The following is an 11,449-nucleotide window of genomic DNA, read 5'->3' as shown; positions in this document are numbered from 1 at the left end:
GAACTTTTCCTCAACCCTTACACAGCAGGAGACAGAATTATGCACATTGTTGCTTAAGCCCCAGTAGTCCTTATCTCCCCACTTCCAAACACCACCGGATATTTTTTAGAAAACAAATTCTGGGCTAAGAGAATTAAGCTGTGTCATTTCCCCTGGTAAAACCCTTAGACGCTTTATAAAGCAACATCAAAAAGCTGATCCTTGAGAGCTGGTCATCATCCCTCCCCCATGCTTCAGGCGAGGCAAGGAGCTGACATTTTTGGAGAACCCAGAGTGTGTAAGGCTAGTTACTATGATGCATACAGATAAGGACACGGGGCTGTAGAGAGCAGAAGCAACGCATCCAAGGCACCAAAAGCTCTGGCTCTGACTTACCAGCCCTACAATCTTCCTCAACCTCTCCGAGCTGAGTTTTCTCTTCTGCAAACTGGGATAATAATCATACACACCCCATAGGGTCATAAAAATTCAATGAGTTAATTCATTTATTATCCTGAACACAATGACTGACACATACAAGAGCCCAATAAATGTTAGGTGGTATTATAATTATTATTATTACCTGAAAAAGAGCAGCCAGGGTTTACTCTCTGCCTTTTGCATTACACCAGGCAGGGTCCTTGTCCCTGACTGAGGACCTGAGGACCGTAAGTTTGTCTCTGAACGGAAGAGCTTTAACATCCCCAAGCCAAGTTCAGGGTGTGGGGCACTGGGGAGTAGGGATGGCTAAGACTTCTACCTTCTTTGAGGTGGGAGTAGTTTGGGCCAACCTATGATGCAATTTACTTATTCGTCACTGCTCAGCAGTGACGATCCAGTCTTTACTTTGAACGCTTTTATTGACGGGGTACTCATTTGCTGTTGAAAATCAACCCATTCCACGCTGAACATCTCTTACAATTAGAAAGCGTTCTTTCTCTGTTCCTGCTCCCTCCACCCTCCTCCACTTCCCACTTCCTTCCTCCTGTCATCTTCCCCTCCCTCTTCTTTCTGCCCTGTCCTCTCCCTCCCTTCCTCTCCCCTCCTAGGCCGAGAGCCCCAGGTTCCACTCTTTGCCCTGAAGTCACCATCTAGGTCACGGAGGTCACGGAGAACACAGAAGGTCTTCGGTGTGGCCCCTTAGCCAGCTGATGGGAACTTGGTCTCCAGTAGCCGTAACCCAGTCCTCTGGGTTTTGCAGGGTCTTTGGGAAGCAAAACCTTTTATCTGGGCCTCATGGCTCAGCCTTCTCGTCCATTAATGTCATCCATCAGTTCGCCCAATTTCCATTAATAAAACCCCATCTAGAACCACAGGAAACTTGAAATGGGTTGATCTGGTGTCTTGAGGCCCAGCTGGCCCCTGATGGAAGCCATGGAGAAGCTGGAGCGCTGGGAGTGATTCTCCGGAACCAGCGTACACAGGCAGCCCTCGCTGGTTCGAATCCTCCGCTCAGATCACCTGGACTCCACAGCTTGCGGGAGCAGCCGCGGGCTGCGCTGCCGCTTTAAGAGAGGGGCGGGGCCCGGGTACAGGCGAGGCAGGGCCGGCCCACAAGGCTCCTTTTCGTTTTTGATCCATTCAAAAATTACTCATTGCAAATTCCCGGACTGCTGGGAGCGGAGAAGGAAAGGGGCGGAGGAGAGAGGGCTGCTGCGGGCGCCGTGCAGGGGGCAGCCGGGGCCCGAGGGGCTGACGGCCGGTCGGGGAGAAGCCGCTCGCGGCGGGCCGTTCTGGCTCCGGTGGCCTCACCAGGAAGCGTCAGAGTCTCGACACCGGGGAGGCTCCGAGCGCCGCCGCCGCCGCCGCCGCCGCCGCCGCCTCCCTCCCGGCACCGGGTCCCCGAGCCCCCGCCCCGGCTCCGGGCCAGCCCTCCGCCCTCCGGGACCCTCCGGCTCGGGCGCCTTCCCGGGCGATGGCTGGCCGCTGAGCATGGCTCAGTACGGCCACCCCAGCCCGCTCGGCATGGCTGCGAGAGAGGAGCTGTACAGCAAAGTCACCCCGCGGAGGAACCGCCAGCAGCGCCCCGGCACCATCAAGCATGGATCGGCGCTGGACGTGCTCCTGTCCATGGGGTTCCCCAGAGCCCGCGCGTAAGTGGCCGGGCTCGCCGCCCCGGCGACCCCTCCCGCCCCAAGCGACCGGCCCTCGGCTTCGCTCCGGCTCGCCTCCCGGCGCCTGCCCGGCGGGCGGCGCGTTCCCCGCTGCCCACGACCTGTTGGGGGTAGGCTGGGCGCGCGGGCGGCCCGGGACTCGGTTCCTCCTGGCGGGGGTGCAGGGGAGGGCGGCGCGCCCGAGCGCTGGGCTGGGGGCTTAGCTGGGGATGCCGACGGTGAGGCGTGCCTAAGGGCGTGGGATGCCTAAGGGCGAGGGCACAGGGTTCGAGTCCCGGGTACGGTGGCCCGCGCCCGGCCTCAGAGGGTGGGGCTAAGCGAGTCTCTCCCGGGGTCCCCGAGGTCTCCAGCGCTGAGCCCCCGGGGAGGCGGGGCCCCACCGGGGATTCGGGCCCTCTCTCGATCCGGAACGCCGGGCTGGCTTGGGATCCTCTGTGGCTGGGAAAGGGCAAGGCACGGCGGGGCAGGGAGGCCGGCGCTGCCACTGCTGCGGCTTCCAGCTCCGGATGTCGCTCTCGGGCTCTGTCTCCCTCGGAGTAGGAGGAGCGGGAGCGTGGGGGTTGCCTCGTGTTCATTGACGGGGAGGATGGAATGAGAAGGGGAAGCACTTCCCCCGGGGGACCTGGGTTCTCGTCAGCGGTGGCGGCAGCGCAGGAATCTGGGGGTGCCTGAGAGTGAGGAGGGGGAGCAGTCCTCCCTCATCCTTCTTCCTCCGGGAGGGTGGGGTAGGGAAGGGCAGAGAGCGCGCAGGTGGCTGCCCCAGCAGCTTGCTGGGAAGAGGCCTGGTCGCCAGCACAAGGCAGCAGCGGCAGCAGGAGTCTTCGGAGGCTGGCCGCCCAAGGCCGTGGGGCTGGAGCGCTGCCTGGGAAGAAGACAAGGCCGGGTGGCCAGGCCCGTCTCCCTCGGTTAATTCCTCACAGGCAGATTTCTTAGGCTGGGACACAAGGCCTGGGATCCTTGTAGGGCGCTGCTTTTTTGAATGACATCACCTGAACAGGGAGTTGGGCAAACTTTATCAGAAAGGGCCAACTTGACGAAAGTTTGTTTTCTTCTCCCGTGTTTCAGGTGATAATGCTAGGTCTCCCTTACTTGGCCTCTGGGCAAACCTTTATTCTTTACTATTAACTTGGCTGTAATCTCTTGATCAAAGCTGATCCCTGATTTTATCATTCCACCCAGCCTGCTGGGACAGGTCGGAGTGGCCTTGGAAGGCCATAAAATGGACTGACATTTCTGCCTCCTACTAACTTCCAGTTGCTGACGCCAGAGTTGCAGGGAGAAGATGTGGTGGGCTCTGCAGGGGTGTGCCAGGTGTGGAAGCTGCAAGTCAGGTCCTTCGTGTGATGGGTGTGCATAGCTGTCCTTAAGAAGGGGCAGGTAGGGGCCAGAAGTCTGTGGGGCAAGGCTGCAGAATTAGCACAGCCCCAGGCATTTGCCTTTTCTGAAATGAGGCCAGCGTTAAGGACCTAAATTGCTTAATTAAGGGAAGATATACTTAACTGAATTCTTCAGACTGTGGTGTTTGCTCTTCGAGGTGGCTTTAACAGGACATCTTCTTTCCTGCACTGGGACCAAGAGGCCTTGTCTACGTCCTGATACATTAAGATGATGGTTTAGTTTTGCCTTGTTCAATCCCTGAGATCTCATAATAACTAGCATTGAGTGAGTACTTACTATGTACTGTTCTAAGCACTTCACATTTATTATCCATTTTATCCTCCCAGCAGCCCAGTGAGAAAGGTAATTATATGCCCATTTTATGAACTGGGGAACAGAGGTTTAGAGAGGTTGCATAACGTGCTCCGGGTCACAACAGTGAGCAGTGAACCTGGGATTCAAACTCAGGCATGTGTCGGCTCAGCTCAGGCCTCACATCCAGGACCAGGATGTAATGAGTTAATGTGGGTAAAACACTTAGAGCAGTGCCTGGCACACAGTGGGTGATCTTTAAGTGTTAGCTACTGTATTAGTTTCTGTTGTAACAAATTACCCCATTCCGGGCGGTTTAAAAACACAGAAATTTATTCTCTCACAGTTCTGAAGGCCAGAAACCCTAAATCAGCATCACTGGGCTGAAATCAAGGTGCTGGCAGGGCTCTGCCCCCTCCGGAGGTTCTAAGGGAGAATCTATTCCTTGCCTCTTCCAGCTCCTGGTGTCTGCTGGCATTCTTTGGCTTGTGGCAGCATCCCTCCAATCTCTGCTTCTGTGGTTGCCTTGCCTTCTTTTCTTTCTGTGTCAAATCTCCCTCTGCCTCTTTCCTATGAAGACACTGTGATTGCATTTAGGGCCTCCCCAGATAATTCAGGATAATCTCCCCATCTCAAGATCCTTAACTTAATCTCATTCACAAAACCCTTTTTCTAGCCATAAGGTAATGTTCACAGGTTCCAGGAATTAGGGCATGAATATTTTGGGAGGAGCCCCTTTTCAGCCTATCACAGCTACTATTATTACTAGCACTGCCTCTCTTTACTGGAAAGGTGACAGAGTGGGTCATGATGAAACGTCCTGGGGAGGGGGGTAGGCTTGCTGTTCTGTCTCCTCAAATTCTCTGTCTTGGAGCGTCAGGCCCCTTGGCGGTCCCCTGATCTAGTCTACTCCCTACCTGGGCTGGCATCTCTTCTTCAGCCTAGAGAGGCTGATGTGGTCAGCCTTCCTCTTAATAACTTAATCAGGTCAGTAAGAAGAGGGACTTCTCCCCAGGGCCATCTGAGATTCCAGAGAGCAGACTTTTTTTTTTTTTGAATTTTATTTTATATATATTTTTATACATCAGGTTCTTATTAGTTATCTATTTTATACATATTAGTGTATACATGTCAATCCCAATCTCCCAATTCATCCCACCACCACCACCCCCCCCACTTTCCCTCCTTGGTGTCCATACGTTTGTGCTCTACCTCTGTGCAGAGAGCAGACTTTTAACTTCATTTTGGAGAGTTGTGAAGAAAGAGAGCAAGGGCACCGGGCTCCGCTCCTGAGAAGCCTCTTTCTTAGGCTTTAAGCCTGGAGGAAGGAGCGTGATGAAATGGAAAGTGGGAGAGAGCAGTGATGGTTTCCTGGATTCAGGAAGACCAGGCTTTGATGCTTCAAGAAGGAATGAGACCGAGGTCTGGAACACAGCCCTTTGGAAGGAATGGTGGTAACCAGGCCTGGCAGCTCTGGTTTCCCCTCTGGGTGTAACTGCGTCTGATCTTGTGCAGCAGCAAGAAGGGCCCTTCCGCTGGGCTCTGGCTGGACCGTAGAGAGCTCCGATGCCAGCAAGGCCCAGGTCCCACGCAGCCTGTGCTGCGCTCTGGTCTTGGGTAAGTCACTCAAGCCCTCAGGGCCTGGCTGGCCCCCTCTGAGGGGAACAGGATGAATCAGTGTATGCTTATTAAGTGCTTGACAGCTACCGAGAGGAGAGGAGTCGGGTATGTCCCTCTAGCTCGTTATGCCCCTGGAGCCGTGCTAGGTTTTTTCCATCCTACCCTGTGACCTTTGGTCCAACTTAGACGCTGCTGTAGAAGAACAGCAGCCATGTGGAGAAGGTTCGAGAAGTGGCCGTTTATATCGTGTGTGTGTGCGCGTGCACGCGTGCACACACGCAAGCACAAGGCAAGGAGGTGTTAGGGAGGCCTCAGGAAGGAAGCTTTCAAGGGGCCAAAATGGCCTAACCCTTCCTTTTTCTTTCTATGCCCTTAGCTCTTCCTTTTCCCCAAAGTTCTAAAAATAAAGGCCCAGCTTTGTCAAGACTGGAGTGAGGTTGGTTGGAAGGAAAAGGAAGAGTGTGTGTGCTGGGAAAGGCCTGGGGCCAGGAAGGGTCTGAACGGATCACCCAAGAAGGCATGGTGAACTCTGACGGAGTGTTGCTATTTTTTTTTGTTTTTGTCTTTTGTATCTTTTTTTTTTTTTTTTAATTTTTATTGGAGTATAGTTGATTTACAACGTTGTGCCAGCCTGAGGTGTACAGCAAAGTGAATCAGCCATAATACACATATTGATATGTCCACCCCCCCTTGCAGATTCCCCTCCCACATCGGCCATCACAGAGCACGGAGTAGAGTTCCCTGTGCCACACAGCAGGCCTCTGTTAGTTACGCGGTTTATATATAGTAGTGTGTATATGTCAATCCCAGTCTCCCAATTTATCCCCCCCAACCTTACCCCCTTGGCGTGTTGCTTTGTGTTCCCTACTTGCTTTCTTACTTGCCTCTGTGGTTTTGGGGGGCAGCGGAGGCTTCTCTGCCACTGGAACTCTGGGAGCAGCCACCCAGCAACTGAATTTGAGGAGGCCCCACTGACACAACTCTGGCCTTTTGTTTTGGTTCCATTCGTTCGAGACTGCCTATGGCTAATACTTTGTCTACAGCACATGGCTCTCGAATGTTCTCTAATGATTGAGAAGTAGAATTTTACAAAAGGACCCTCTGGCTGGGGTCTGATGCCCTGAGTCCTAGCCTAGCTTCTGACCGACACTTGAAGCATTTAGGTCTTCTGTTGAACCCCTTTCCTCAATATCCTGTTCAGCTTCTGTGCTGTGTAACTCACGAGGCTTTGTGAAGACCGAATGAGCTGAGGGGCAGGAAGGGACTTAGAACTCAGTTAAAAATATAATCTGGACCCACGGTAGATAGGATTATGGTATTATGGTGTTGGATGAAAAGAAAAGGAAGGAGGTGCGATCGTGGTGGTAAATCTCCAGCGAGGATTTGCATGTGCTGTTCGGTTGCTGATATTTGAACAACGCCCAGCTGAAGAGCAGGACGTGGCGGAAGGAAGGAGCTGGACCAAGTGCCTTTGACTTTGCTTTGGACAGTCAGCGTTAGCTATGCATCACTGCCCAGAGATAAAAGCAGCTCCGAGCTGGCAACACAAGGAATTGAGAGGCATCTTGCAGAGCCTGTGAATTCAAGCCTCCAGTTTCTCTGGCCTTCTCCAGCTTACCTGCTGGTGGACATTGGATCCCCTGAAAGTACCTGGTCAGCTCAGCATCTCTGAATCATGGCTGATTCTGGGTGGGTGCTGCGGCTGCTTTCCCAGGGGCCTTGGGCAGAAAGAGGAGACCAACCGAAGCCCACGTGGAGTGAAGGGATCTTAGAGGTGGATGCGGCAAGCAAGTCTCTACTCCACCCGTCATGGCCGTTCACCCATACAGCACTCCCCCCCTTACACGGGTGTGTTATTTTGTGGGTGAAAAGTTGCTCTCACGTGCCCTAAATATCCCTCTTGATCTTGAGAAAAGCCTCGCTTTATTTATTTATTTTAAAAACATGTATTTATTTAATTTATTTTTGGCTGTGTCGGGTCTTAGTTGCGGCACACGGGCTCTGTAGTTGAGGTGCGCGAGCTCAGTAGTTGTGGCATGTGGGCTTAGTTCCCCTGCGGCATGTGGGATCTTAGTTCCCCAACCAGGGATCCAACCCACGTCGCCTGCATTGGAGGTGGATTCTTAACCACTGGACGTGAAAAAGTCCTGGGAAGCCCTGAGAAAAGCCTCGTTTTAAAGATTAGGAGACTTAAGTCTCGGAGGACTTCAGGGACATGCCCTGTGTGAGGCCATGTTGCCATGACAGCGTTGGGCTAGAACTGCAAGTCCAGTGAACTTTCCAGGCTGCCCAGAGGACCTGGCTCCAAAGGAAAGACCTTGGCATACATTCATTTTTCACTTTACTGAGGTATAATTTATGTACAATAAGCTAAACCTATTTAAAGATTGATCAGTTTTGACAAATAAATATACCTGTGGCATCACCTCTGCAAGACAGCACGTGTCCTTTGCTCCTGTAAGTTTCCTTGTGCCCCCTTGCAGTCAATTCCTTCTCCACCCCTATCCCTGGGCAACCACCGACCCACTTTGTGTCATCAGAGATTAGTTCACATTTTCTCGATTTGCATACGAGCGGAATCATACAATACCTACTCCTGTGCCTGCCTGGCTTCCTTCCTGATATTTCTGAGAGTCATCCATGTCGCATGTAACAGTAGTTTGTCTCCTTTTATTGCTGAGTAGACCTCGATGTATTTGGATGGGCTAATAAGGTAATTATAACCCTTTGCACACAGCGTCTGTGAAAATTTCCTGTTATGCCCTAATACTACCTTAGATTTTTAGACCACTTTAGAGATGACAAAGCGGATTCACGTACCTAATCACTGTTAAGTTTCAGACATTGATAATTTCATGAGAAAACAGGTTCAAATTAAGTGCCCCAGAGAGTGAAGAGCATCCTGCCTCATGACTCTATCCTGTGGTTTTTGTCACTACCCCGCCCTTGGCGGCCTCAAACTCTAACTGCTTTTCACTGAGTGCACGAGAATGCTCCGAGCTAAGGGCTTTGCTTTTCAGAGAGGCAACAAACCGAGGGAACCCTGGGTCTCCCACCAGCTCTGCTCCTGCTGACAGCGGAGGCGGAGCTCAGCGCCACCCTCGTCCCGGAGGGCATCTGGTGTGGATGTGTGTGAGGGTGTGTCCCTCTTCTAGGGCAGGCAGGAACTGAAGAGACCCAGTACCCTCTGCCTGATACACAGACGTCTCACCGTGGCAGCTGTCGGCACAGCCTGGGTTTGAATCCCAGCTCTGCCTCTTCCCAGCTGGTGACCTTGGGCACGTTGCTGGACGCCCTGAGCCTCAGTTCACCTGTCTGTACACTGTTGATAATGTTGACTGAAAAAAATGCCCAACCTAGAAGTTGAGGATTATGTTTTGTTCGGGGGACTCGCTGAGGAGTCAAGCCCGAGAGGCAGCCTCTCAGATGGCTGGGGGACGGCTCTCAAGAGGTGGGGGAGGACCCAGGGTATATAGGAGTTTTGCAGTAAAAACCAGGTGGTCAGAACAGCAAAAGATTACTATTAATTAAAGAAAACCAGACATCTTAAGTTAATGGGTTTAGCACTTTTCTATGTATGGGAAAATGCCAAGTCTGGACTCACTGAAATCATTCCTTTGAAAGGCACCTCAGCTATCTGGGGCCAGGATCCTGCTTTTCTCCATCCTGAGTCCCCTCAGGGTGCACAGTTGGGGACGGCTGCAGTGGCTGCTGGCTTGATGGCTGCAGCATCCTTTGTTTACTGAAATGGCAGGTGACATTCTTCGTCCACAACAATAATAGTATGTAGCTCCGTGGATCCTTATGAGGGTTAAGGGTGCAGAAAACAGTTGGGGAACGCCGGTAATCCCTCAGTGAGGAGGGAGGCGTGACTGCTTCTCCAGCGGTGATTTCATTCCGCACGACTCCCTTTGTCTCGGGGTTCCCGGTTGTCCCCCACTTCTCTATCTCTGCTCCTCACTGAGCTGTGGCCGTGGAGTAGAGGCTGATGGCCTCCTTCCTCAGCATCTTCTCCCCGCAAACTGCCCCAGGGTTGCCGGCCGAGTGGAAGCGGGCCCGGAGCAGAGCAGGGCCACCCAAACTGCTGACTGTAATAAATGGCCAGGCTGGAGATTTGAAGGAGTGCCATATGGTTGTCTTCTGATTCATCTCAAATGGAATCAGACTCCAGCCCTGGAGAGAAAAAAAATAAAGCGCACTGAAGAATGGCTCCTGCGTGTGACGGGCAGGGTCCCAGGCAGGACAGAGTTGCTGTTGGGAGAATGAGATGGCTGCGGCCCCCTCAGGGCTGAAAGCCCTTGTCTTCTTCATTGGGAAGTTCTCCAGGTGCCACTGGGGGTTTTCCCAGAGATTTATGGGAGAATCTCAGAGTTTTCTCTTCCCTGGAAGATGGAGGGATAGATGTAGCAGCAGCCTGTGTCCTCTGGACCTTCTGTCAAGAGCTCAGGCTATGTAGGTGATGTCCGTCCTTGTTGGTCCTCTCGCTAACATCCCGTTTTGCTGGTGACTTTGCTGTCATGTTCTTTTTGCCACCTGCTGCTTAAGAGGATGAGGCTTATGGTGAAGTGCCTCAGATGAACATCCAGAAATTGTCTGAGCTTCTACTGTGTGCACAGCACCCTATTAAATTCTGTGCAGGAATAGATGAATGTCAAGTTCTGCCACCTGGCACTCTGAAGTCAGCCACTGGCTCTAGCTGGCTGCAAATCCTCCACAGTGACTCTCTGAGGAGCCGGTGTGCCTTTTCTCGGCCTGGGTGAATAATTCTCTACAGATAGGTAACAGGCTCTGGGTTCGGCCCTCACCCCACAGGTGGCCCAGGGGTGATGCACAATGAAAGCAAACTCCGTGTACCTTTCTTTCAGAACCCCGCCTTGGGCTTTCACTCTGCCCTCACTTGTTGGCTGTTTGGACTCATATACATCCTTTTCCTTCCCTGGGCCTCAGTGTTCCCACCTGTAAAAGGGGTTGAGGTCAACCACCTCTCCGATCCCAGTTCTGGTGACTCGGGGGTAACATGGACAGCGTTTTTGTTCAACACCAGGATGTTTTCACTGCCTCCTGTGTGCTTTTCTGTTCCGAAGTGTTTGGCTTCTCTGGGTTTTTTTGTTTTGTTTTATTTTCCCCAGTGCTATATGGTCAAATTCTTCTCCCTTTAAAAAAAAACTCTTCAGGACTATTGATATTCTAAAGAATAAATGAACGGAAAGGAAGAAAAATACGGGGTAATTACAATGGTGGGGCGTCGTCTAACTAGTATGCATTAGTATAATTTTCAAATTGGTATAATGTGCTTTGTTGCAAAATACAACCACAATGCTGGTTAAATGAGAGAGGAAGTTAGTGCCCTGAGCCCAGCCCCTGGGGGAAAGAAGTTGCTCCTTGGCACCTTTTTAATTAAAGGGACATCTCCCCTTCTACAGAATCACCAGCTGTTTGTGTAACAATTCCCATTGTGTTCAGTTGCCCCAGTGGAAGAATAAACATTCCTGTACATAAAGCAACGGTGGCGGTGAACTCCACCAGGACCAGCTATTGCCACACACAGTGGGAAGCTGGGAGAAACACCACCATGGCAGCTCACAGCAGTCCGGATCATGCCAAGAGGAAGCTGACAGCACAGATGGCCAGAGGTGGCCAAATGTTTCAGATTTCTTTTCAGGTTTTGCTGGATAAACCTTCTCTATGAATCAGGTAGCAGGATTGTTTAGAATCCTACTTCCGTGTTGACGGTGTCCCATTCAGAAATATTTACTGTGCGCATTGGCTCTCTGTTTATTCTCTTATCTTGGGCAGGAAGCAGGGAGAGAGAAGGAAAGAAACCTGCCTTGAATGGCTGCTTTTGTGTACAGTCTCTTTAAACACAGACAAACACATGTAGAACCACACAGGGTTGCTGGATTTCTGAACCTGCGGCATCTGCTGTCTCCTTTCTTTATCAACCTGTCCTTGAATTGCCTGCATGCCTTTCCTTTCTCCTCTTTTTGCCTAATCAGTTTTTACCCGCCCTGGAGAACTAGTTCAACCACAGTACAACTGGCCTCCCT

The 11,449-nt window shown here is 51.9% G+C and overlaps 1 protein-coding gene across 2 annotated transcripts in view; it reads left to right on the top strand.

The window, feature by feature from the left end:
• Window positions 1-1,911: 1,911 nt before the first annotated feature.
• The window catches only part of UBASH3B (ubiquitin associated and SH3 domain containing B), a 140,063-nt gene continuing 130,525 nt past the window's right edge, over window positions 1,912-11,449 (top strand). The window contains exon 1 of one of the 2 annotated variants that reach the window (XM_061202458.1): window positions 1,912-2,072. In XM_061202458.1, the coding sequence (XP_061058441.1) occupies window positions 1,912-2,072 (161 nt within the window). The remainder of the gene's footprint in view (window positions 2,073-11,449) is intronic. The other variant, XM_061202459.1, reaches the window with a different exon arrangement.

The sequence above is a fragment of the Eubalaena glacialis genome, chromosome 10, assembly GCF_028564815.1.
Source record: "Eubalaena glacialis isolate mEubGla1 chromosome 10, mEubGla1.1.hap2.+ XY, whole genome shotgun sequence".
In the NCBI taxonomy this organism is placed as follows: Eukaryota; Metazoa; Chordata; class Mammalia; order Artiodactyla; family Balaenidae; genus Eubalaena; species Eubalaena glacialis.
The sequence above is the reverse complement of the archived record's forward strand: the minus strand, read 5'-3'. Positions and strand labels throughout refer to the sequence as shown.